At 55.4% G+C, this 27,051-nt stretch overlaps 1 protein-coding gene across 4 annotated transcripts; it reads left to right on the top strand.

The window, feature by feature from the left end:
• Positions 1-883: 883 nt before the first annotated feature.
• On the top strand, positions 884-26,712 carry KCNH6 (potassium voltage-gated channel subfamily H member 6). Of its 4 annotated transcripts, none has more exons than XM_073005138.1 (14): positions 884-1,041; positions 1,691-1,921; positions 7,635-7,796; positions 7,881-8,086; positions 11,373-11,798; positions 13,168-13,567; positions 15,511-15,710; positions 15,848-16,100; positions 19,716-19,909; positions 21,073-21,157; positions 21,744-21,906; positions 22,577-22,763; positions 23,108-23,443; positions 26,314-26,409. In XM_073005138.1, exons 1-13 carry the CDS (start codon positions 966-968, stop codon positions 23,399-23,401), a joined length of 2,877 nt encoding a protein of 958 aa, XP_072861239.1. In that variant the 5' UTR covers positions 884-965; the 3' UTR covers positions 23,402-23,443; positions 26,314-26,409. The 4 variants fall into 4 exon arrangements, with proteins under 4 accessions (XP_072861239.1, XP_008010355.3, XP_072861240.1 ...); XM_008012164.3 differs by lacking the exon at positions 26,314-26,409 and adding an exon at positions 21,507-21,614 and having other exon boundaries at positions 23,108-25,431; XM_073005139.1 differs by lacking the exon at positions 23,108-23,443 and having other exon boundaries at positions 26,314-26,712.
• The last annotated feature ends 339 nt before the right edge of the window (positions 26,713-27,051 follow it).

The raw sequence follows: 27,051 nt of genomic DNA, 5'->3' as shown, positions 1-27,051 counted from the left end.
TAGCTGGGATTACAGGGTGGCACTACCACACTCAGATAATTTTTGTATTTTCAGTAGACAGGCTTCGCCATGTTGACCAGGCTGGTCTCAAACTCCTGACCTCAGGTAATCCTCCCGTCTCTACCTCCCAAGGTGCTGGGATTATACGCATGAGCCACTGTGCCTGGCCTTTATTGCATATTTCTTGCACATCTTCATGTGTACTCCTAACCCCTCCTCCCAGGACCAGGCCCTGGCTGGGCTTGGCAACAGGAGCTCTGCATGGGACCTAGGTCTCAGCTGAGCTGGAGGTCACTTGCTGTAAGAGCAGGCCAGAGGCCTAAAGGTATCATTGCCAGGGTCGGACCCAGTGGACAGACCCGGAAGAAAGCCTTCAGCCAAAGACCACCTGAGGCCCCTAACAACCCCTCTGTAGCCCCCCTCCTGCCTGGGAGACTCTCTGCACTGGGAGGGGAGACTCCCTTTGGTACTGGGAGGGGATCCGAGAGGTGCTGAGGCCATTGGCCCTTGGGACACGAACAGAAGCAGCTCCCCAGAGAACACCTGCCCTATTCCAGGGCCGGGACCGCAGCCCTGCCCCGCCCTGTCCCGTAGGATGCAAGGCCCCGCCCCAGCCCAGTCGGGTCCCAGAGAAACTGCCCCGCCCAGCGGCCCCCTCTCCGCCGCCGGCGCGCGGCTTCTTTCAGCACCAAGGCGAGGACAGCTCCCGGGCCGTCTCAGAGGAGAGGAGGCGAGGAGGGCGCGGGCCAGGGAGGCGAGCGGAGGGCAGCAGAGCGCAGGAAAGGAAAGGAGAGGTGGGGCAGGAGTGGGGAGGGAAGGGCAGGGGAGGGCAGACGCAGGCTGGCGGGCGGGGCGTGGAGCCCGGGGGCGGCGCCCACCGGAGCCGGACGCTGCTGAGCCGAGGACAGACAGAGACGCCGGGAGCCGGGACGCCTGTGGCTCCCGGCAGGGGCCGCCGCCGAAAGATGCCGGTCCGCAGGGGCCACGTCGCTCCCCAGAACACTTACCTGGACACCATCATCCGCAAGTTCGAGGGCCAAAGTGAGTGTGTGTATGTTGGGGCGGGGGGACGATCTGGAGTCCTGGTTCCGTGAAAGCGGGGGCCGGACCCCTTTACTAACTTCTAACCGGGCAAGGTGGTGAGTGCCGGGTACTGAATGCAAAATCCTTCCTTTGATGTCCCTAACACCTTCTCCTCCAGCGGGACCCGCTCGCCTTAAATGCTGTCCTCTTTTCTGGAACACAAGGAGCAGGGTGCAGACCTTCCCTCCCCACCCCCAGCTGTTTCCTTGGTGCCCCAAGTCCGAACCTCCCCTTCCAGCCACTGCCCGCCCCCGCACCCGCGTCCTCCAGAGGCTTCCCTGAGTCCTTCCTTTCCTTCCTTTTCATATCCTGGCGCTGGTCTTCCCAGGAGCTTTCCCAGGCCAGACCCCCATCTGGTCACATGCCTGCCTCCCTTTCTGACACTTTTCCTGTTTCCAGGAGGCCTTGGGCCTTCCTTCCACCTCATGACCCTCACTGCCCTAGTCTTCCCACAATCCCCAGGCCTGACTCCCTCCCTCGTTCTGGTCACTGCCCTGCTCCTCTGCCTAAATTCCCCTTACTGCCCCCAAGAGTCCTTACGATGTTTCCCTCCCTGCCTCCGGATCCTGGCTCCCATGGACTTTTTGCCTCCCACCTCCCACCCCAGGTCGGAAGTTCCTGATCGCCAATGCTCAGATGGAGAACTGCGCCATCATTTACTGCAACGATGGCTTCTGTGAACTCTTTGGCTACTCCCGAGTGGAGGTGATGCAGCAACCCTGCACCTGCGACTTCCTCACAGGCCCCAACACACCAAGCAGCGCTGTGTCTCGCCTAGCGCAGGCCCTGCTGGGGGCTGAGGAGTGCAAGGTGGACATCCTCTACTACCGCAAGGATGGTGAGGCACACTCAGGCCAGAGGCTTTGCAGGGCAGGTTTGGCCCTCTGTCTTGTCCAGCCAGGGTGGCCTTGGAGAAGGCACTGACCCAGGATCCAAAGGACCTGCACAAACCGTTTCTTGTAGGGGCCTTGATTCCTCCACAGGCATTGGATATGATGCCTTCTGAGGTCCTTTGCAGGAGCTAGGGATCAGGCTGGGCCACCCACTGGTCCTGGCCTGGGGCAGGACCTCCCACTCTGCCATCCCTCCCTTGTGTCCCTGGTTTCCTGGATCTCCACTCTGTCACTGTCAGCCCCAGCTGTCAGGCAGCTGGGATGGAAATTAACCTTCCCTCCTCTCCGTCTGCTCCAGGGATTAGAGGAGGAGTCACCTCCTCAAGGCCTCTGTGGCCAGGCAAGGCATGGCGGCTTTTGGCTGGGAAAGTGGGGTGGGCCTGCCTCATCCAGTCTTAGCTCTTTGGGGAGACAGGGTCTGGAGTTTTCCCTGACCAGGAGGCTCATTCAGATGGCGTTTGGGTTGTTACTGCCAGCTGGAGCATACTGCAAGCAGAACAGAAGCATAGGTCAGGGACTGAAGACAGAGCTCAGCAACCTTGGAAATCCTCCCCCACTCTCCAGGACCGCAGGATCCTCACTGGACCTGGCAGGATGGGTGGGAACAAGGAAAAGAGCCTGAATGTCCTTGGAAATCTCTTAAATCAATGGCCCCCAACCTGGTTCTGCATCAGAATTACCCAGAGCATGTTTCCCAAAACATGCTTTCTCTAGAGAGAGGCTGACTCAGAAGGTGTGAGATGAGGCCAAGCGGGTATATTCGGAAATATCTCCCTGGTGGTTCTGATGTTCTGCCTACTTTAGGAACCACTGGCTTAGGTAAATCCCTTCATTTCATAGATGTGGAAGGGATTTGCCCAAGATCCCACTGCTAGAGTCCAGCCTGGGACTGGAACCCAAGTCTCTGGATTCCTCCCTCAGAGATTTCTTTTGAGTAATCCCAAGAGGAAAGAAAGGACCCCAGGTGTCTTTGTGTTTAGAGGCAGGATTTCTGGGGAAGGAAGTGCTCAGGAGAGAGAAGTCCCCAGGGAAGGCAGGCATGAGGCCACCTGAGTGCAGATAAAGAATGGATGTCTCTGGATCGGGACTGAGGAGTGCTGAGAGCCCAGGTTTCAGGGGCCTGGAGTGTGTGAAACATGAGCATGTGTGTGCTTGCATGTGTGTGCCTCTGTGTGTGTGTGTGCTTGCAAGTGCATACCTGTGTGTGTGTGTGTGTTTGCAGGCTTCTCAGAGTTACAGCTTCTCGGGTAGGTCCTGGTTGTTCCTGCTGCTGCCACTTAAGTGGCAGTGGGAAGTACAGCAGGCAGGGGCAGCCGGGGGGTACTGGGAAGAGTCTAGCTTAGTGTGGCAGTACTCACAGGGTTAATGAAGTCAGAATATTTTTAAAAGCTGTGACCTCACCTCCTCACATCATTGCAGAGAGGAGGTGGCAGTCAGGGGAGTGAGAAGGGTCCTGGGGAACAGGATGGACAGCAGGAAATGGGGGGGCGAAGTACAGCAGGTCCTTTCTTTTCCTCTCCTTGACACTAGAGCTATACCTGATCCCAGACTCCTAGGATGTCAGGTGATGGCTCTTGGGGTCCCCTCAGCACCCTGCAGGTGTCTGGACAGAGGGCAGAAGTCAAAGCCTGGCCTTGGCCCCCTGAGATCAGGACTCAGATCAGAATCCTGTGGGAGTCCTCAGGTCTCAGAAGGGAACCTAGGAACCTTGTCTTGGGGGCAGACCCTCAGTGAAAATGGGAAATTACCCACATACCTTGTGCCCCATAAGTCCCAATCTACTCCCATCCCACCCTCGGCCCTTCCCTATCTTATTGCCCAAGGCTTTGATTACCTGAACCTTCCTGAAATTGTCCTGAAACCCAGAAAAGTGAGCTTCCCGGCCTGCATTACACCAAGGGAAGGATGTGCTCAGATAACTGATGTTCACCTTAAGGTCCACTCTGACCACAGACCGCATATAATCCTTTTTTTTTTTTAAACAGGGTCTTGCTCTGTTACCCAGGCTGGCAAGAACATAGCTCACTGCAGCCTCCCATCTCAGTCTCCCGAGTAGCTGAGTAGCTGAGACTACAGGTGTGCACCATCACACCCGGCTAATTTTTAAATTTTTTATAGGGATGGAGGTCTCACTATGTTGCCCAGGCTGGCACATGATCCTTTTTTTTTACTATATTCATGTACATCTTACAGTCCTGCTGAGGGGCATCCTAATGGTGATTTCCTTCCTCCTCGGGTCAGTACCTCCCTTCCCCCCAACCCCCAACTCCAGGGAGGTGGGAAGGGGTCCTGAGCAGATCTCTAGCTGATTTATACATAATCCTCTTTTCCTCTAAAGGGGTAATCCACTGAAAATTCTCGAAGTCAAAGTGGAGGGTTTGTGTTCACATAGCTCCACGTTGTGCAGCTACGGACAGTTGGGCTCAAAGAGGCCAGGGCACTTGGCAAAAATACCACAGGAGACAGCTCAGAGACCCCTGGGAAACTGGCTCTTCCTCTATTCGCCTTTGCTAGGAGTGGTGAGAACCTAACAGATAAGGAGGAATGGAGATGTGGCAGGACTAGAACCGGTGAGAGTTTGGGGGGGAGAAAGGAGAGCACTCAGATCCCCCCACTGTCACCCATGCCTGCCCTGCACTGGCACCTGCCTGAGAGCCCACCCCAGCCTGCCTTTCCCGGGTCCTCTTCTCTAAGGATCCCAAACCAGAGTCCCCTAATCCCCAAGCCAGGTCAGAGGAGTCCTGGGACTTCTTCAGTCCTCAGCTCTTGATGAGGAGGACGGGACAAGGGGCTGCTGTCTGCCCCCACCCTCCCCCCATGTTTACCATATGCACACCCATGAATGCCAGGAGGACCAAGCCAGGAGGTGGCATGCAGTGGCCACTCTCTCAGTGGCAGCTTTTTGTAGCACCAGCCTCTCCCTGGGGGCTCACCACAGTGCTGGATGAGGTGTGCATCAGGAGATAGAGGTGAAGACAACAAGGAGGCTGTGAGTGCTGGGAAACTGAAGGAAGGAGCACATTCAAGAGGGAGAGAAGAACACAGAGAAGTGGGGTGTCCCAGGGGAGAGAAGTGGGGTGCCTTTGCTAAGAAAAGTAAGAACCTAGCGGATAAGAAAGAATGGGAATTCCCAGGGGGCAGACAAAACTCCTGCCCTTGGTCAGAGAGGTGGGTGCTGGGAGGAGCTCCTGAAAGGAAAAAGCGGGCAGAGACTGTGGTTCCTCCCCCAGGACCCCGGCGAGGGCATGGGAACACTGCCACTCCTGGGCATAACCTGAGATGTTATATTTACCCACTTTTGGTCACCTAGATGTGGGCTTTTATTGTGTAGGGGCTCTGAGCCACAGGTAAGCAAGGACAGCCTGGGGCAGCCTGGGGCATTCGAAGAATGCTCTGCACTCTTCCAAATCCTCCTAGCCTCCTGTCTGCCTGCCCCACAGGCCGCAGGTATGGGGGCGGGGCATGGGGTACCATGCACCAACACCCCACCCCAGCCCCAGCCCTCACTGCTATAAAGGGCTGGTCTTTGGTCCATTCCCAGCCGCAATTTTCCAATTGCATCAATTTTCCAGTAACATCAATTGCTGGGTGCAGCCACTCCAAGACTTCATTGGCAGCCCCCAGCAGCTGAGAGAGCCTGGAGGCCCTCTGCCCCTCTGCCCAGCTCTGCCCTCTCCCCGACCCCTGCCAGTCCAGATCTCTGCAGTGCCAGAAAGATTGACAATATAATCTGGTCTTAGGAGCAGTGTACCAGGCCACTGGCCAAGGAGGCTCCCTATCCAGGTTTCAGCGTCCAAGTGTCGCCATGCCCCAGGCTGACTAGAGTGATGGGCTTGGGCCTGGGAGTCTGGGCCTGTAGCACTGTGCGCCCAGGAGTGGGTGAAGCAGGCAGGCACCTCTCCCCGGTGTAGATGTCTCCCCTGGGCCCAGGCAGCAGATGGTAGATGGCTGCCTGGTGCCTGGGAGTCCAGAAATCCAATACGGGAGATTCCTACTCCCTGGGGAGGAAAGCGAGAGGGAGGATAGGGGTGGCTCAGCTGCACCCCAGCTCTGATGGCTGTGAGGAGGGGCTGAGGACGAAACAAGGAGTCTGGTGGAGAGTCATTCCAGTGAGTTCCACAGCAGCGATACTCCCACCAGCGTCCGGCCTGCATCCCCCACACATCGGCTTCCATCCACTCAGTCAACAAACAACACCTGGGACAGGTGAAGCAGAGCCTAACCTGCCCTCAGGGAGTGCAGCTCTGCCTTCTCATTTGCATGGTCACCTGAGGCCCCTGCCCCATGAGGATCCTGCCCTTTGGGCCTGACACCTGCCAACAGTTTGAGTTGAGGGACATAGGACTCCCATGGAGAGGGTGCTCATGGGGTGCCCGGCTTGGGGCTCTTGGGTATGGAGTATTTTATTTGTTTATTTATTTAAGACAGAGTCTCCCTCTGTTACCCAGGCTGGAGTGCAGTGGCATGATCTTGGCTCACTGCAACCTCAGCCTCCTGGGTTCAAGCGATTCTCCTGCCTCAGCCTCCCGAGTAGCTGGGACTATAGGCCCACACCACCATGCCCGGCTAATTTTTGTATTTTTAGTACAGATGGGGTTTCACCATGTTGGTCAGGCTGTTCTTGAATTCCTGGCCTCAAGTGATTCTCCTGCCTCACTCCCAAAGTGCTGGGATTACAGGCATGAGCCACCGCGCCTGACCAGGTATGGGACATTTTAACTGGTATTGTTCCACCCACCGAAGGGGGCTGCAGCGAGACCCTGGAGGGCAGAGTCTATGGCCTGAGAGGCACAGGGCAGGCAGCTGCTGGGTGTGGGTTGCCCAAGATGATGGGAAAGGTGGCTGGAGGGGCCTGCCTTGTCCCCACATGGACATCCTCCTCCCTCTCTGGTGCCCAGGCCACTGCTCTGCTTGCTCCCTGGGCCCAGCCCTGCCTTGGGACCTCACACTTCTCCTAGGCCCAGAGCAGCAGCCTGGTTCCGGCCCCAGCACCCTCCTCCCAAACAAGTTCCTTCCCTTTTCCAAGCTATTGCGTCCTGCAAAACCAGGGATACTCTCTCCATGCTCCCTGCCAGCCCTTGAAAGTCAGTTTCTGAGAACCCCAGGCTCTCTTCTGCAGAATGGGGGTCCATGCCTGCCCCTCAAGGACCTCCTGAGGCCAAATATTCCAGCTGGCCCCATGCCCAGCACTTAGTGTACTTTCAACAATGAATTCCTCCCCGCATCACAGGAGCAGGGCATCTTTGCAGGATGGGGATATGGGAAGAGAGCCCAGGGCCAACCCAACTCCATGGGGTAGAATGCCCAGCCTCACCTCCCCACTTAATCCACCCCCATCTGCTCAGCTTTAATTACAGCAGAAGCAGACCTTGAGGTTAAGCTCTGAGCTGATGGCCGAGCATGGACTTGGGCCTGATCTGATGCTACCTTATCTCCTAATGAGCAGCTTAGCCGCTCTCCCCACCTCTGCCCTGTGGGTGGAGCACCAGCTGCGCAGCCTCACCCACCCTCTGCCCAGTAGCTCTGGTCACTGTCCAGGCCTCTTCACCCCAGTGGCTGCCCTTCACTTGACCTTCACTCAGCCCCTTCCCTAGCTAGATCACTGCAGGAGGGGACTCCTTCAGGGCCCACTCCCCATCCCCCCAATGGTGTTTGCAGCCTCCAGCTTCCGCTGCCTGGTGGACGTGGTGCCCGTGAAGAATGAGGACGGGGCTGTCATCATGTTCATCCTCAACTTCGAGGACCTGGCCCAGCTCCTGGCCAAGCGCAGCAGCCGCAGCTTGTCCCAGCGCCTATTGTCCCAGAGCTTCCTGGGCTCCGGTGAGGCAGGATGAAGGTGGCGGTGGGAGGGACGCATGAGGGTCCCCTGGTCCTGGCTGCTCTGACTTCTGGCCCTGGTTTCAGAGGGCTCTCACGGCAGGCCGGGCGGACCAGGGCCAGGCACAGGCAGGGGCAAGTACAGGACCATCAGCCAGATCCCGCAGTTCACGCTCAACTTCGTGGAGTTCAACTTGGAGAAGCATCGCTCCAGCTCCACCACGGAGATTGAGATCATCGCGCCCCATAAGGTGGTGGAGCGGACACAGAACGTCACTGAGAAGGTCACCCAGGTGCGGGCCTGCAGAGCAGGGTGTGCGGAGCTGTGCCAGGCCTCCAGGGTCCTCTCCCAGGCTCCGGGCCCAGGCCCTTCTGGGGCCTTGGCCGGTAAAGAGATTCTGCCTGTCCAGCCTCTAATATCTGGTTCGAGCCCCAGGTGTCCTGTCCTGTTGAGACTTAAAGACCTACAGGTCTGCCTGAGGTCACAGCCGTTGTGCCCAGCTCCTGGAGCCAGAGGAGGCTGGGGTCAGCAGGGCCTGTGAACGATGCTGACGCCTAGGCCTGGAGAAGCCAGGGCAGCGAGTGGACATGCAGGCTACCACGGGGTCCTGCCCAAGGCTCAGCCTGTCACAGGGAAGGAAAGGCAGAGAGGAGACATGCCAGGGCCAAACTGAGAGGAGAGCTGGCATGGGGGCGTCCCAGCCTTGTGCCATCCCCTTGCCTTTGAGACAAAAGCCACCCTCCCTACTTCCTTCCAATGTGAACACAGGCGGGGTGGGGCAGGGCAGGGCTGGCACCTCCAGCTATCTTTAATCAGCTTCCTGGGGGCCAGGCCCTGAAGGACCCCTGCAGCTCCTCCTTGGCCACCCCAAGGCAGGCTTCCGTGGGTCCTCTGCTCCAGCTCACCCTGCTGTCCTTTTTCATGAGGCTGGAAATAGGCCTAACCATTCCAGAGGGAAATGCAAGGAGCCCTGCGGAGGCTCCAGTGACCACAGTCCTGGCACTGACTCCCTGTGTGATCTTGGCCAGGGGAACTACCAGCCCCCTTTCTAGACCTCAGGGCTTTTATGTGCAGGAGAGACATTGACTAAATGGTCTCTGGGGACCCATTTGACATTGAGTAGTTCTGGCCCCAGGAGACAGACAAAGCTATAAGCCGTAGCCAGGGGTCCAGGCCAAGGTTGAGCAATGCAGAGCCCGGAGTGGCCTGCTCCCAGCTTTCCTTTCCCAGCTGTCCCTGTGTTGGGGCTGGAGGCAGCTCTTTTCCCTCCTGCCTGTTTTCACCTGAAGCACAGTTGCTGCTGGAACCAGGTGTGGGGAAGACCACTCAGCATCTCACTGAGCTGAAGGATCCCGAGGAGGGCAGGATGCCAGGCTGCAGGACTGTGCCCTATGAGGTCAGGCAGAGTGGCCCAAAGGCCTGACCCTGGGAAGCCCCCCAGCTGCTTACCCCAGGGCATCTTAGGTTGATGCCACTGTTGGTGGCTGCCATAGTGGGGGCTGTTAGACTGGAAAGTAGTTGGTGAAGACAGCCAGGCCTGGCTGGGCCCATAGTCCCGGCACCTGCCCAATCTGCCTGCCCCTGTTTGTTCCTCAGCTTGGCCCCTCTTGGCATCGCTCCCCCGCTCCATGTGGGTCCTAGGTCCAGGGAGGTGCCTGACAGATCTCAGGGGAAAGGGCAGGCGAGGACCCAGATAAGGGAAGTCACGTCGGCCTCAACCAGAACTTGAAGAGCTTCGATGGCTGTGGCCTCACACCAGAGCCTGGGTATCCTGAGGGCCTTGCACCTCTGGGGGACACTGGGCAGGGTGGGCTTTGCCACAAAGGGCCCTCAAGCTGGCTTTGGAGGCAGTGGGAGATTTTGGGGGTCCCCCTGTCTGGGGGCCCTGAGGAGCTGAGGAACTCTCCTCTCAGCCTACTTTAAACCACCCCCCACCATTCCTTCTGTCTCCCTCCCACTCCCCACCCAGGCAGGCCTAGGGAAGGGACTTGTTTCACCCTAACGGGGTCCTAGCGGCCGCTGATACCCAGGGTGTGATGGCAGCTGCTCCTATCAGGGAGCCCCAGTTTCCGGTGCTCATTCAGGGACCTGCAGTTGAGAGCTCATGTGGACCAAGAGCTGGGCACACAGGGAGGAGAGGGCCGGCAAGGGAGCCAAACTCAGTGAGCCCATGACTCAGTGGAGCACCACCATGCAGCTGGGTAGATACAGGGACAGGGAGAAAATAAAAAAAGAGCCCAAGTCTATGTGGATTCAGAGGGGCCTTCCCGGGGAAGTACGAAGTGAGGCCTCAAGGCTGAGCAGGTCACTGCAGGGTGGGGACATGGTAGCTGTGCTCAAGGGTTTGGATGTCAGATAGGGACCCTCTGGTTGAAACCAAATGGATCTGCCTTATTGTGATCCCACCTCCTAATTGATTTTGTTTGCAAAGTCAAACCTTACATTGCAAATTTTCCTAAACCCGAACCATCCACCAGATCTCATCTGGTGGGAGAGGAGGTCCATGGAACACCCTTCCGGCTCCATCCTTGTCTGGAGCAGTGTCTGATGAGGATGAGGGAGGAGGAGGGTGGACGAGGAATTGCTGTGTAGAGCAGCGCGTGCCATCTCCGTGAGAATAGATGCATCTCACTAACTACATGAGAACAGATGCATCTCATTTCCTCACTACCGGTGGCTTTTGTTGTCCTTTGTGATTCCATTTTGCAGATGAGGAAACTGAGGCTCACAGAGGTTACAAAACTTGCCTAAGGCTCACCTATAGCACGTCACACCTGGGATTCAACCGGGGAGGCCTGGCTTCAGTACCCATGCTCTTCCTAATGCCCTGGCTGCCTCTCGTGTTGGGCAGCTGGGCCTAGAGATCCTGGGTTGAACACAGTCTTGGAGGTGGGGGCGGGAGGGGAGAAGGGAGAAGTGAGGTCTCTGCAGAAGGTGATGTTCCAAACTCTTGGACATGTGTGGGGAGGAGTCAGTTTTCCTTTGCCCAGGACCTGTTGAGGGTCCAGGTTGGCTGCATCCCTACCCCATGAACTATTTCCATGGGAGGCTCTGAGTTGGTCCCAGAGAGGGCACTTACTGGTCCAGCCTCCCCAGGGCCCTCAGAAAGGAAGACGCTCTTCTAGGGGTGACCTGTTCCCATCAGGAACCCTGACCACAGGGGGCCTCCCAAGCCCACCAGAGAGGATCAGCCCACCAGTTACCCCTTCAGTGGGCTCTTGTGTGGAATGGGCCCACAGATGACCATGGGCCTGGCCCTCCCCTCCCCTGGCTCCACCCACTCCAGGATGTTTCCAAGGCAGCTTGTGAGCATCAAACCTGGGGTCGCTATGGGGCAGAGCCATACCCCTCCTCTTGCATCCCAACTCCTTTCTCTGCACTTCCTCCCGAGGCATCTGTCCCCTTAGGAACCTGCCTTCTCAGACATCCCCCACCCTGTCTCTCCCTCATCCCCTCTGCCCACCAGAGCCATGGTTATCCACCCTCTCCCACTACACCTTCCCCAGGCCTCAGCCCTCTAGGCTGGTCTCACCAGCTGTGGCTGCCCCCAGCCTGACTACCCTCGGCCCCACCCCTAGGTCCTGTCCCTGGGCGCGGATGTGCTGCCCGAGTACAAGCTGCAGGCGCCGCGCATCCACCGCTGGACCATCCTGCATTACAGCCCCTTCAAGGCCGTGTGGGACTGGGTCATCCTGCTGCTGGTCATCTACACGGCTGTCTTCACACCCTATTCAGCTGCCTTCCTGCTCAGCGACCAGGACGAATCGCGGCGTGGGGCCTGTGGATATACCTGCAGTCCCCTCACTGTGGTGGATCTCATTGTGGACATCATGTTCGTCGTGGACATCGTCATCAACTTCCGCACCACCTACGTCAACACCAATGATGAGGTGGTCAGCCACCCCCGCCGCATCGCTGTCCACTACTTCAAGGGCTGGTTCCTCATCGACATGGTGGCCGCCATCCCTTTTGACCTCCTGATCTTCCGCACCGGCTCCGATGAGGTGAGCAGACCCTCTCCAGGCCCGCAGCCGTGGCTGTCTTCTGCATGCTGGCCTCAAGCCCTCCCTGCTGCACAGCACTAGGTGCGGAGAATATCTAGCACTGGGCACCTTTGCTGAAGCATGTGGAGGTGGAGAGGCGGCCCCAAACATCTGTCACCTCCCAGCCCTGGAAAAGGACCTGCCGAGGCTGCACCCCCAGGCCTCTGCCCCTCTGCCCCCTCTCCGAGTAGGCCCTGGTAAGAGGAGCAGGCTGCCCATTCCAGGATGGGCACTCATGTGGTCCCGGCCCTTCATGCTCACTTCCAAACTGCACTCACCCTGGAGGGAGAAAGGGATCCCCAGGCCACTCCCCAGTGCACCCTGGGTCCCACCTCGCCCCCTAGCCCTCCACTATGCCCACCCGACTGCCCATAGGTGACGTGAAGGCATCTACATGCCTTTCTCATAGCTTCCAGTCCCACGGTCTCCTCTTGCCCGCTCTCCTCAGGATCAGCTTTTCACTGAAATCGACTCTGCCTTCTGTGTTCCAGTACCCCCTCCTCACCCCAGCCTGTCCAGCAGGGGGTGTCCAGCAGGGCTCCTCTGCTCCAAGCCCCCCTAAGACACAGCAAATCCACCCTCCTACCCCGCTGCCCCCATCTGGACACTGAGTGGCCTTTGTACTCATCCGTGTCCCATCACCAAACTTGCCAGCCTCCCGCCCCTCCACACAGCTGCCACAGCAAGTTTCAGATCGCTTACTTGACCCTGTGTTCCACCTTCTGGGATGTACAGGGTCCTCAGAATTTTCAGTGGCTCCCCAAGGCCTACAGAATAGAAGCCAAGCTGGTGATGGACCCTGAAGCCCACAGGGAGCGGCCCCTGCCCGCCCTGCCCTTCCCGGACACGGCTCTCGCTGCTCCTCCATGTTCCACATGCTCACCAGGCTGCAGTGCCACACTCGGTTTCCCATGTGGGCCACGCACTTCACACCTCAGTGCCACTGCTCATGCTGCTCCCTGAGCCAGGAGTGCCCTTTCCCTCTCCCTCCCGTCTGCCTGGAGCCCTAGCCTCCTCTCTCCAGGCTCACCTCATGCGTCACCTCATCCATGAAGCTTCCCGTGACCTGCCTCTGCAGACTTGACCTCCTCTTCCTCTGTGCTCCCACTGGACTTCTGTCCTAGCAACCAGAACACTATTTTGAGCTTTAGGCTGAGATCCTTAATGTCCCATACCGTGCCACACTGCCAAGTGCATGGCCCGGAGCAGGTTCTCCGTAAAGGTTTGTTGAATGACTATGTGGTTGTATGCATGAGTGAACAAAAGCAGGCCTCAGTGCACCCATCCAAGGGCTGACCCCAGCCCTGTTACCATTTCCCTACCCCTCCAGACCACAACCCTCATCGGGCTATTGAAGACAGCGCGGCTGCTGCGGCTGGTGCGCGTGGCACGGAAGTTGGACCGCTACTCTGAGTACGGGGCGGCTGTGCTCTTCTTGCTCATGTGCACCTTTGCGCTCATTGCGCACTGGCTGGCCTGCATCTGGTACGCCATCGGCAATGTGGAGCGGCCCTACCTGGAACACAAGATCGGCTGGCTGGACAGCCTGGGTGTGCAGCTTGGCAAGCGCTACAACGGCAGCGACCCAGCCTCGGGCCCCTCGGTGCAGGACAAGTATGTCACAGCCCTCTACTTCACCTTCAGCAGCCTTACCAGCGTGGGCTTCGGCAATGTCTCACCCAACACCAACTCCGAGAAGGTCTTCTCCATCTGCGTCATGCTCATTGGCTGTGAGTGAGACCTCATGCCATGGCCTAACTTCATGCTCTGGTCTTACCTGTGAAATTTTATTTGTAGTTTTGTACTGAGATAGAACATAACACATAGCAACAATTCATGCAGTACACTGATCCTAAGTATGCAGCACAATGAATTTTTGCTGGCGTGTGCACCAATTGTACACAAAATGTAACACCCACACAGTCTATGCTATCTGCCAGGCACCAAGACAGGCTACATAATTTGCAGGGCCCAGAGCAAAATGAAAACATAGGGACCCTTGTTTAAAAATTATTAAGAATCGGCCAAGTGTGGTGGCTCAAGTCTGGTAATCCCAGCACTCTGGGACACCAAGGCAGGTGGATCACCCAAGGTCAAGAGTTCAAGACCAGCCTGGCCAACATGGTGAAACCCCATCTCTACTAAAAAATACAAAAAATTAGCCAGGTGTGGCAGCACATGCCTATAATGCCAGCTACTCAGGAGACTGAGGCAGGAGAATCGCTTGAACCTGGGAGGCAGAGGTTGCAGTGAGCCAAGATCGTGCCACTTGACTTCAGCTTAGGTGACAGAGTGAGACTCTATCTCAAAAAAGAAAAAAAAATTATTAAGAATTTTTCACCGGGTGCGGTGGCTCATGCCTGTAATCCCAGCACTTTGGGAGGCCGAGGTGGACGGATCATGAGGTCAGGAGTTTGAGACCAGCCTGACCAACATGGTGAAATCCCATCTCTACTAAAAATACAAACATTAGCCGGCATGGTGGTGCACGCCTGTAATCCTAGCTACTCAGGAGGCTGAGGCAGGAGAATAGCTTGAACCCAGGAGGCGGAGCTTGCAGTGAGCCGAGATGGCGCCACTGCACTCCCCTGGGCGACAGAGCAAGACTCCGTCTCAAAAAAAAAAAAAAGAATTTTTCGACAGTGACAGCAGAGTATTAAACCAAATGCAGGGCTCTTAGCATGAAGCCAGCTCTGCCAGGCACTCTTTTAAACCGTTTACAAAAGCCCACATTTAATTCCCTTCTGAGCCCAGTTTACAAAGAAAGAACCCAGATAGTGCTAAATTGCCAGAGGGCACACAGCTAGGAAATGTCCGAGTGACCCGATCCCAGCCCAGGGGTTCGGCTCCAAGGCTGTGCTGCTCTCTATCCCTGCTCCCAGCTGCCTGCCTCCCAAGATACCTGGGTTAGGAACACAAGAGGCAGCATGGAATTTTACACATAGATTGAGTTGTCATGTTCAGAGTATTTAGAGATGTGAAAGCCCAAAAAAACAAAAACAAGGGAAGAAAATGGGTGAAAACAAGAAATTGAGATTGCTCTTTTTTGTTGTTTTTGGTTTTTTTTGAGATGGTCTCATTCTGTTGCCCAGGCTGGAGCTCAGTGGCACAGTCTTGGCTCACTGCAACCTCTGCCTCCTGGGTTCAAGTGATTCTCATGCCTCAGCCTCCCGAGCAGCTGGGATTACAGGCAGGCACTACCACGCCCGGATAATTTTTGTATTTTTTTGGTAGAGACGGGGTTTCACCATGTTGTCTGGGTTGGTCTCAAACTCCCAACCTCAGGTGATCTGCCCACCTCAGCCTCCCAAAGTGCTGGGATTACAGGCCTGAGCTACCACACCCGGCGGAGACTTTTCTTTTCATTGTATTTTTAAAACTTAAAGGAGAAAGCAGATCTGAACTTTCAAAATCCATTGCCCGCCTTCTTTCTTCTCCGGTGTTTGACCGCTGGGCCCAGTAAGATGCCAAGAGGCACAGGGCATAGGGAGGAGGGCAGGAAGCCCAGGGGCCTTTGTTCCCCATGTGCCCTGGCTCTGCCCTGGTCACTCCTGACTTCTCCCTGGACAGAGGGGTCCCTCACCAGGGAGCTGCTGTAAAGAGGAAGGCCCGGGTAAGCTCAGGCCCAGTGGGGCCGCGGAGGAGCTCACTCCCCTCCCCGCCCCGCCCCCAGCCCTGATGTACGCCAGCATCTTCGGGAACGTGTCCGCGATCATCCAGCGCCTGTACTCGGGCACGGCGCGCTACCACACGCAGATGCTGCGCGTCAAGGAGTTCATCCGCTTCCACCAGATCCCCAACCCGCTGCGCCAGCGCCTGGAGGAGTACTTCCAGCATGCCTGGTCCTACACCAATGGCATTGACATGAACGCGGTGAGCCCCGCCGCTCTGGCCAATGCCGGGGGGAGGCCAAGATCCTGCGGGGGCGGGGCGTCCCCAGAGCCCTCCCCACCCTCTCCCCCAGCCCCACCCCGGCCGCGCCCCGCTGGAGTTGGCCTCCCGCCTTGCAGGTGCTGAAGGGCTTCCCCGAGTGCCTGCAGGCTGACATCTGCCTGCACCTGCACCGCGCGCTGCTGCAGCACTGCCCGGCTTTCAGCGGAGCCAGCAAGGGCTGCCTGCGCGCGTTAGCCATCAAGTTCAAGACCACGCACGCGCCGCCTGGGGACACGCTGGTACACCTCGGCGACGTGCTCTCCACGCTCTACTTCATCTCCCGAGGCTCCATCGAGATCCTGCGCGACGACGTGGTCGTGGCCATCCTAGGTGGGTCAGGCGGAGTGGACCAGGCCTGTGTTGGGGATTGGATGGAAGGCAGCGGGATTGAAGATGCCCTGCCCAGGTCACCCTCTTCCTGATGAGGATTTTACTTCTACTGGCCAGCAACATGCACAGCATGTACCCGGGAGAGATATATACCCAGCTTCCTGAATCCTTAAAACAGCCCTCTGCCAGAGGTCCCATTTTCCTGAGAGAGAAGTTGAAGCTGAGGGAGATCATGCTAGTCTGTGGCCAGGCAGGGATTCCAGGGCTGTCAGTGTGACTCAGAAACCCAGGCAGGTCTTCCTACCTTTTTGCACTCTTGGGGAGTTCAGGCAGAAAGGCCAATGGTCTCTCTGGGTGGAGGGGGATTCCCTGGCTGGGGACCCCAGTCTCATTCAGTGCAGACACAGGGATAGCCAGACACTTTGGAGGAAGGGTTTGAGCACTGGGCAAGGGGGACAGACAGGTCACAAGCAGCCTCTGCCACATGCCTGCTGTGTGACCTTGGGCAAGTCACTTTACCTCTCTGAGCATCACAGGGTCCTCTCCTAGATTCTCATCTTCCTTGCCTGCCCCATGACTTCACCTCCACCCCAACTTCAGGCTCGCCCTCCTTTGGTCCCCATGACCTGGCTATCCTCCACACTCTGGACAGGTGCCCCTCAGGCTCCCTTCTCCCTCTGCTTCCTCTGGCCTGCTGGTGATCTGCTCTCCTCTCCTCACTTGACACCCTCCCCCGGGCCTGCTCCTTGCTCCCATGGCCTCAGCCTTCACCTGTACCACAAGGATCCCCAGAGCTCTGTCCTCGCCCCGCTGTCTCCTTAGACCAGAATATTCCATTTCTTCCTGGGCATGGCCACCTTAGTATTCTATGAGCAGATCAAACTCAATGTATCCCAATCTGAAATCATCACCTTTCCTCAAAACCAGCTGCTTCAGCATCCCATCACTGTGAAGCATCTGCCCATTGCCCACGCCACAGTCAGCCAAGGGAGCATCCTACTTCATTCCTGCCCACTGTCCACCAGCCAGACTTGTCCATACCTCCCCATCTCACACCTGTCTCCCTGTCCCTGCCTAGATCCAGCCCTCTCTGGGTCCTTCCTGGAAAGGTGTTGGGAACTCCTTTCCCATGGCCCTATGGCTGTTTTACTCCTATGCCTGTCTTCTACCTTCTGCCAGTGACCTGAAATAGACATCTGTACATCTGTCTCTTCTGCTCAAGATCTCTCCATGGCTCCCCATGGTCCATGCGTGGCATCCCCAGTTATCCCAATCCGACCACCCTGTCCTACCACCCTCCGCCTGGTACTTCATGCTCCAGTCAAACTACGTAGAGTTCTCTAAATCTGTGCTTTTGCATGTGCTGCCACTCTGCCTGGAGCGCCCTACCCTGGGCCAGTCCAGCAGATCCCAGTTGTCCTCCAAGGCTGGGCTTAGGCATAGGTTTCTGTATGAGACCTTCCCTCACTCCCAGCCTACCTTAGATGTGCCATCCATGGCTGGGGGCGTGGTGGCTCATGCCTGAAATTCCAACACTTTGGGGGGCCGAGGTGCGTGGATCACAAGGTCAGGAGTTCAAGACCAGCCTGGCCAAGATGGTGAAACCCCGTCTCTAGTAGAAACACAAAAATTTAGCCCGGTGTGGTGGCAGGTGCCTGTAGTCCCAGTTACTTGGGAGGCTGAGGCAGAGAATTGCTTGAACCCAGGAGGTGGAGATTGCAGTGAGCTAAGATCACGCCACTGCACTCCAGACTGGGCAACAGAGCAAGACTCCATCTCGGGGAAAAAAAAAATGTCATCACATGGGAGGGATGATAATTATTATTAATAAGTAAGAAGTTAATCCAATTTAAGTCTCAGTCAGAGACATGAAACCTCTCATTTTGTCCTGAGTAGAAAGAGATATTAGATCAGAATCTTTCGTCTACTAGAAAACCATCACATAATAGTGTTGCCCAGATTTCAAGCTTCAGGCTTTCATGTGTGGCCCTAGTGAGCCCCTTCCCTCTCCAGGCCTCAGCCCTCTCTTCTGTGAATGCCCTTTGATCCTGTTCTCTTGTGGGGACATATCCCAGCCTCCACCCATCCCTCTGTGCTAAACTGTTAGTGCCACTTGCACAGTGTCACCAGGCTGAGGGTGCTGGACTTTCTGGGGGAGTGGGAATCAAAGCAGTCATGCTCTGTGGCACCCTGGCCTGGGGCTCTCCACCCCTGGGCCCTGACAGTGCAGTGCTGATCACATGCTGTTTCTTCTGCCCTGATTGCCTTTATCATGGGGGCCAGTCCTTGTTTCTCTCCACGCAGCCCCCATTTCTCTTCCTCTGTAAGCTCCCTCCTCTCTGTCCCTGCCACCCCTGGCAGGAGGAGCCCCTCCCTCCTCCATGGCCCCATAACTCTTGGTTCTTCCTGTTTCTAGGGCTCTACAGATCATGCTGTAAACTTGTTAGCTGCTTATGTACCTATCTTGCAGGGATTTGAGGGGGTCCTTGTGGGTGGCACAACATCTTATATTTATATCCTTTGGCCAGCACAGCACCTGGCACCAGGAGGGCCCAGTACCCTTGCCACATACCTGAGCATCACCCATGTCTACCCTGGGACATCCTTCCGCCTTGCCTTGCATGGACCTAGTCAGGTGCCTCTTGCTTTTTTGTTTTGTTTTGTTTTTTGTTTGCTTTTTAGATAGAGTCTCGCTCTGTTGCCCAGGCTGGAGTATAGTGGTGCAATCTCAGCTCCCAGCAAACTCCACCTCCCGGGTTCAAGCGATTCTTCTGCTTCAGCTTCCCGAGTAGCTGGGATTACAGGCCACCATGCCCTGCTAATTTTTGTTTTTGTTTTTGTTGTTTTTAGTAGAGATGGGGTTTCACCATGTTGGCCAGACTGGTCTCAAACTATTGACCTCAAATAATCCACCAGCCTCAGCCTCCCAAAGTGCTGGGGTTACAGGCATGAGCCACTGCGCCCAGCCGCCTGTTGCTTTTTGAATCACTTTCTCAAGTATCACCTCATCTGCTTCCCTGAACAGTCCAGTGGGGTCGGCAAGGCAGATCAGGTTTTACCCATTTTAGAGATGAAGACTCTGGGGTCCAGACAGGGGGAGTAACTTCCCCAGGCTTCCTCCACCAGGGCCATGCTGGTTACCTGGCCCCACAATCAGGAGTGGGAAGACAAAGAGAAGCCTCCGGCCCTGCCCTGGCGGAGTTAGGTGCTCTGGCCCTGGCTTCCTTGCACCCTGCTCCACAGCACCGGCAGGCCAAGCAGCAGGAAGACCTTGAGACAGACATTGAGGCTTTAGGGTCCCTTCCTGCCCACTGTGCCAAAGAGTGTGGGCTACAGGAAGGAGATTCTGATGGATGGTGGTTCTGAAGGGCCTGGAGACAGTGAGAGGAGCCTGTGTGGCTCAAAGGGCACAGGAAGAGAACAGCCACTCCACCACCACCACCCTGCCACCCACAGCCAGCACATCCAGCCATGGATCATTGGCAAAGCTCGATCCTGGGCAGCAGGCCCCAGCCTAGAAGGATGTCTGAGGTTGGGGGAGGTCATGGTCAAAGGACCCTCATAAGGGAGCATGGAGCCAGACCCTGAAGAAACTCCCACCCCTCTGGCTGGCAGGGAAGAATGACATCTTTGGGGAGCCCGTCAGCCTCCATGCCCGGCCAGGCAAGTCCAGTGCAGACGTGCGGGCTCTGACCTACTGCGACCTGCACAAGATCCAGCGGGCAGACCTGCTGGAGGTGCTGGACATGTATCCGGCCTTTGCGGACAGCTTCTGGAGTAAGCTGGAGGTCACCTTCAACCTGCGGGACGTGAGTCAGGGCCAGGTGGGCCAGGGTGGGTAGAAATGCCCAGGCAGCCTGCTGAGGGCTGGGCCTGCCTGGCCTGAGGGCACCCATCTGACCAATACCCTTCCTTTCAACCCCATCCTACAACCTTTGCCATAATTTCTTCTGTGCCTACCATGGCTGGCGTCATGCTAAGTATGAGGATAGCTACTATTTATTAAGCACTGACTATGTGCTAAGGGTGGGGCTTCGTTTACATGATCTCCTTGCAAATGGTATTACTATCCCTATTTTCCAGATGAGGAAACTGAAGATTAGAGACAATAAATAAATTGGCCAAAGCCATTCAGCTAATAAACGGCAGAGCCAAAATGTGAATTTAATTTGTCTGACTCCAAAACCCAGGCATTCCCACCATACCACACCAAGCTGAAAAGGAAGGTGCCTCCCGTCCAGAGGGCTCACAGTGCCAGGCACAGGGGCTGCCAAGAGGTGACAAAGCTGTCTCTCTTCTCACACTTATCCCTCAGTAGAGATTTTGACAACTCAAGAAAAATAAAGAGCCACAAAGTAAAATAGCCAAAGTCACAAAGGTATAAAGGAGAAGCCATGTGGAGATCAAGCTTGCCAAGGAGTGGGACAGCCAGGACCGACCTGGAATGCCCAGAGCGGGGTATCACAGAGGAGGGAACTAATGGGAAGAAGGCAGTGTGCACCTGGCCAGGAAACACGGAGCCCGGGCTGTTTCTTCCCCAGCGCCCCTGCCCCTCCACCTCGGGGGAGGACTCTGCTGGCGTGGGCCCTGTGCCCAGTTTCCTGAGCATGGAGCTGGGTGGGCTTTCTGGCTGTGGACAGCCCTCCCCACACCATCCCCTCACCCCTTCCTCAGTATCTCCCCTCCCCCCACCCCCACAATCTGCACAGGGGACACCTGGTAAGGACTCTGCCTTGGGGCCCCAGCCATCAGGCAGCCAGAATGCCTAGCAGCTGGACACCAGGACAGGAGGGGTGTGGTCTCTGCGGCCTGGGCCATCTGCAGGAAGCCACCCAGGGCATCGTTCCTGTGCCCAGCTGCTTGTCACTCTTTCACCTAGTTGTGACAGCACCATGGGGTGAGGGCAGGGAAGAACAAAGAGGCCCCATCTCAGTTTTGGTTCCTGTTACTTCACCCTCTTGTTTCCCACAAGGCAGCTGGGGGTCTCCACTCATCCCCCCGACAGGCTCCTGGCAGCCAAGACCACCAAGGTTTCTTTCTCAATGACAACCAGTCAGGTGAGCAAAGCTAGCCCCCGCCCCCACCAGCCCGCAGCCCCTGCCCAGCATCCTGCCCCTCCCATGTCCTCTCCATCCTGCCTCCCCAGCGCCAACCCCTCCATGAATGGAGAGGGGCTCCCTCTCTAGACCCAGAGCTGGAACCTTTGCCCTGCTTCCTCCCCAGTCTCCCAGCCCTGATGGCCTGTGTCCTCAGAGGCAGAGTGAGGGCTCTGTGGTTCAAATGCAACCCCCAGGGGTGTATGGAGACTAGCCAGCCCCCTGAGGTTCCACACCAAGGCATCAGGGGGCCACTGGGCTGCAGCTCCCTGGGCAGTGAAACCAGCGCTAAAAGTCCTCACCCTGCCAGGGTCTCCCCATGAGCTGGGGCCCCAGTTCCCCTCCAAGGGCTACCACCTCCTGGGTCCTGGGAACCAGAACTCCATGGGGGCAGGAGCTTGTGCTCCAGGGCACCCAGGTGAGGAGAGCCACTCCTCATACCCTGTGTCCCTAGGGCTGGTAGGGGGTGGGGGACAGGCTCTACTGAGAAGGGTCAGGCCTGTGGAACCAGCTAGGCCCATCTGAGACTTCCCTTTCCCTCCTGCAGATGCAGCCCCTCCCCTGAGCATCTCAGATGCATCTGGCCTCTGGCCTGAGCTGCTGCAGAAAATGCCCCCAAGGCACAGCCCCCCAACCCCTCAGGGAGACCCAGATTATTGGCCTCTGAAGCTGGGCTCCAGGCTAGAGCAGCTCCAGGCCCAGATGAACAGGTGAGTGCACTGTGGCCAGGGCTGGGGGCTGGGCATGAGTAGCCCCTCCTAGTGACTCAGAGACATCACAGGGTACCAGGTGGGTTTTAGAATGGGGCAGGCTGTTTAGCTGCAGGTCTACCCATGCCTGTCACTAAGCACAGTTCCCCCGATGACTTCCCCTAGCAAACTCTGGAACATGCTAAGGGAGCTTCTCAGGGGAGGGGCACAAGCATGTGCAGAAACAAATTCCACAGGTCCTGGGAAAGGGAAAGGGGGTGTGTCCTATGGATGGCGGGGCTGTGGTGGCAGAGTGAGGGCTTACAGGCAGAGCAGTCTAGCTTCAAATTCTGGCTCTGTTCCCTACCAGCAAGAGTGTGGGCAAATTACTAAACAGCTCTGAAGCTAGTTTGCCCTTTTGTGAAATGGGGATAGTTAGAACATCCACGTCAAAGCATCTTGGGGACTGAATGTTGTCTGCTTGGTGCCTGCTCACTGGTGGTGTTAGAGTCAGGGGTGTACCGGGGGAATCTGGGCAGGGGCTGAGGATCCCAGTAAGGAAATAGCTTCAGGTAGGCCCCAGGCTGCCATTCCATCTAGCAGGAACAGCACACAGGCTACAAGATTGACAGCTGCCCTCAGGAACTGCTCTTGCCAGCCCTGACCCTGACTGTGGGGTTCTGTCTGGCAGGCTGGAGTCCCGTGTGTCCTCAGACCTCAGCCGCATATTGCAGCTCCTCCAGCAGCCCATGCCCCAGGGCCAACCCAGCTACATTCTGGAAGCCCCTGCCTCCAGTGACCTGGCCTTGTTTCCTATAGCCTCGGAGATGACGAGTCCAGGGCCCAGGCTACCCCAGGGCTTTCTGCCTCCTGCACAGGTAAGAGGTGAGGGGATTCCCAGGGACTTACCTAGAAGCAGCTGCATGCCTTCCCTAGCCCGACTTGGTCACAGTGTGGCATCAGGCCCAGAGCCTCTGTGGCCCCAGAGCAGCCAGGGCTTCCGCTTACCTCCTTTATGATCAGAGTCATGATAGGGTTAGCCTGGGCAAGGTGCTGGCAAAGCCCAGAATGTGACTACAGAGCCTGCAGCTGGGGCCAGGGCAGCAGGACCCTGAGGTGTGGGAAGGTCAGGTACAATTTTTGCCTGAGCCCATCCCTGAAGTCAGGGTGGATTAACCTGTAGCCTGGCCTGGGGTGCATCCCTCTTTCTTGCTCCTCCCAGACCCCAAGCTATGGAGACTTGGACGACTGTAGTCCAAAGCACAGGAGCTCCTCCCCCAGGATGCCTCACCTGGCTGTGGCAACGGACAAAACTCTGGCACCATCCTCAGAAGAGGAACAGCCTGAGGGGCTCTGGGCTCCCCTGGCCTCACCTCTGCATCCCCTGAAAGTACAGGGACTCATCTGTGGTCCCTGCTTCTCCTCCCTCCCTGAACACCTTGGCTCTGTTCCCAAGCAGCTGGACTTCCAGAGACATGGCTCAGATCCTGGATTTGCAGGGAGTTGGGGCCACTGAACTCAAGATAAAGACACCATGAGGGGATTGAAGGTGGGCAAGGTGAGAGTTAAGGGTCTTGAGGAGGTGGCCGGGTGCAGTGGCTCACACCTGTAATCCCAGCACTTTGGGAGGCTGAGGCAGGCGGATAATGAGGGCAGGAGATCAAGACCATCCTGGCTAACACAGTGAAACCCTGTCTCTACTAAAAATAATTTTAAAAAATTAGCCAGACCTGATGGCGGGCGCCTGTAGTCCCAGCTACTGGGGAGGCTGAGGCAGGAGAATGGCGTGGACCCGGGAGGTGGAGGTTGCAGTGAGCCGAGACTGCACCACTGCACTCCAGCCTAAGCGACAGAGCGAGACTCCGTCTCAAAAAAAAGAGGATCTTGGGGAGGCAGATAGCCTCCCAGATGGGCCTCTCCTAATCTCCTAAAGTAGCTACAAACTGCTGATCCAGGTGACCCAGGATGGCGTGGGTGAAGAAGCTCAGGACTTTTCCCAGCCTCCTCCAGGGCTCCATTTAAACAGCAAGCCTGGTGGAGGGTGGGAGAGTCTCAGGTGTGGAGGCAGCTTACAGGATGGAGGGGGCAGTGAAGAAAGAAGTTTCTGATCTACATGAGTACCTTGCTCTGAGCCTCCCAGCTCAAAACCCTCCAGCACCTCATGGCCCAGCACCAAGGCCCAGGGTTGGTCACCATGATCACTCTTACCATGAGACTCCAACCTGGCTGGAGATGGAGGTGTCTTCTGTGGTAGACATGTCAGGACAGACCTCCAGCCCTCTGCTTCTGATGGTTCTGTGACGTTGGGTCTCTTGAGGGCAGTGGAGTGTCACACAGCTAATAAAGTGCACATTTCATGTTGGGCTGGGTATGTTACTTATCTGAAGGTCATCAGGTCTTTGACTGTGCTGTGGCTTTCTCCAAACCCTTCTTGTAAGGAGCTGGAGACTTACCCTCCACCATATCTAGTGTGTTGGGGACCTGAAGGTGGTTCTGCTGGGTCCAGAAGCTCCTGGAACCTGGGGCTGTTAGGCCGAGGTGAAGGGAAGCAGAGGTGCTGGCTTGGTGGCCCTAGGGGATCATGACAACAGCCAACACTTCGGTAGCACTCGCCCTGTACCAGGCACTGTGCTGACAGCTCTGCAGATACTTGTTCATCTAATCCTCAAAACAACCCCAAGGGGTTGATATTATTATCCCCATTTTAGAGATGTGGGATCAGTAGCAGAGAGACTAAGACACCTAAGCATGAGGGGGAATTCTGAATTCAGGTACTGTTCTGTTTCCTGATCTAGGTGCTGGTTACAGGAGTGTGTTCAGGTTGCCAAAGAGTGTGTTTCTATGTGTAAATTATACCTCAGTTTAAAAAATAATAATAAAAAAAGAGGCCAGGCATAGTGGTTCATGCCTGTAATCCCAGGGCTTTGGGATGAGGATGAGGCAGGAGGACTGCTTGAGGCCAGGAGTCCAAGGTTACAGTAAGCCATAACTGCATCACTGCACTCACAGCCTGGGCAACGGAATAAGACCCTGTCTCAAAATGAAAATTTAAAAAAATCATCCCCGTGCCTAACACAATAGGAAAAGGAGGACATAATTTCAACCCAGATGGTCTAGCTTTGAGAGCATGTGCAATTAACCACTGCTGAAAAGGACAAATTAACCATTGTCCAAGAACTACCTGGTTATTGCTTTTCAGTCCTTTGTTCCAGTGTTCTGTAAAAGAATTTCAAATATGTATATCCCCCTCATGCATTTTTCAGTTGACATCTGAAATATTATAAAATACAATGATATAGTTAAATAAATGCAAAGGATGTAATCTCAAGTGTCTTGTAAATATTGACACTTTATAAAACAATTCCATCCTTCATTTGTATTGACCCATTCCTACCCAAATAGCAGTGATTTGAGAGCCACCACCATCCATTTTAAAAACACAAGAAACCCTTCTTTAACATCGTTCTTTTTTCTTTTCTCATAATTCCCACTATTCTTCCCATAGTTTTATCCTACATGTAATTTATTGGTATGCTTCAAAGCCTACTATTGATCACCCTATCATATGTTTGCAACACAAATATGTATACAGGCTGGGTGCAGTGGTTCACTCATGCCTATAATCCCAACACTTTTGGAGGATTGCTTGAGGCCAGGAATTCAAGACCAGCCTGGGCAGCATAGCTCAACCCAGTCTCTACAAAAAAACTTTTTTAATTAGCCAAGCATTGTGATGCGCACCGGTAGTCCCAGGTACTACAGGGCTTGCTGGGAGGCTTGGGTGGGAGAGTCACTTGAACCTAAGAGGTCAAGACTTCAGTAAGCCATGTTCATGCAACTGTACTCCAACCTGGGTAACAGAGCAAGACTCAGTCTCTTTAAAAAAAAAAAAAAAAAAAAAAAAAGGTTGGTCACCGGGTGGCTCACGCCTATAATCCCAGCACTTTGGGAGGCTGAGGTGGGAGGACCGGTTGAACCCAGCCTGGGCAATACAGCAAGACCTTGTCTCTACAAAAAATAAAAGGAGGTAGGAGGATTGCTTGAGCCCGGGAGGTCAAGGCTGCAAGAAGCAGTGTTTGCCCCACTGCACTACCACCTGGGTAACAGAGCAAGACCCTGCCTCAAAACAAATCTGTATCAATTAATTGACATTTTAAAATTAATTTTTTGTAACTTTAATAAGGCTTTAAGGGTTACATCTATTAGTAGTACAGTTGTTCAAAACAACATTTATATTCAATTTTCTAATAAAAACTGAAATTTTATTGGAAATGTAGGTCATAAAAGAAAAAATTTCCTCCCCCCATTAGTTCCTATTATCTGTGGCTAAATATCATTATTTTTTATTAGAATAAGACAAGGTACCACAAATTTTGTACTTCTTTTTCTTTCCTTTTTAAAATTTTTTTTAAACTTTCCTCTTTACAGGGGATTTCCTTTAGCTGGGCGTGGTGGCGGGCACCTGTGATCCCAGCTACTCAGGAGGCTGAAGCAGGAGAATCACTTGAACCCTGAAGGCAGAGGTTGCAGTGAGCCAAGATAGTGCCACTGCACTACAGCCTGGGCAACACAGCGAGACCCTGTCTCAAAAATAAAATAAAATAAAATAATAAGGGGGATTTCTTGGTCAGATGTGGTGGCTCACGCCTATAATCCCAACACTTTGGGAGGCCAAGGCTGGCAGATCATTTGAGGTCAGGAGTTGGACACCAGCATGGTCAACATGGTGAAACCCTGTCTCTACTAAAAATACAAAAATTAGCTGGCCGTGGTGGTACACCCCTGTAATCCCAGCTACTCGGGAGGCTGAGGCAAGAGAATCACTTAAACCTGGGAGATGGAAAAATCATTTTCACTAAAAATTATATTTAGTGCCCAGAATGGTGGCTCAAGCCTGTAATCCCGGAACTTCGGGATACTGATGTGGGAGGGTCGCTTGAGCCTAAGTTCGAGATCAGCCTGGGCAACATGGAGAGATCTCATCTGTACAAATAATTTAAAAATAGCTAGGTGTGGTGGCAAACGTCTGTTGTTTCAGCTGCTCTGGAGGCTAAAGTGGAATCGTTTGAGCCTAGGCAGTCGAGGCTACAGTGAGCCCTTATCACACCAGTGCACTCCAGCCTGGGTGACAGGGCAAGCCCCTGTCTTTACAAAAAAACCCACAAA

The sequence above is a fragment of the Chlorocebus sabaeus genome, chromosome 16 (assembly GCF_047675955.1).
Source record: "Chlorocebus sabaeus isolate Y175 chromosome 16, mChlSab1.0.hap1, whole genome shotgun sequence".
NCBI lineage: Eukaryota > Metazoa > Chordata > Mammalia > Primates > Cercopithecidae > Chlorocebus > Chlorocebus sabaeus.
The sequence above is the reverse complement of the archived record's forward strand: the minus strand, read 5'-3'. Positions and strand labels throughout refer to the sequence as shown.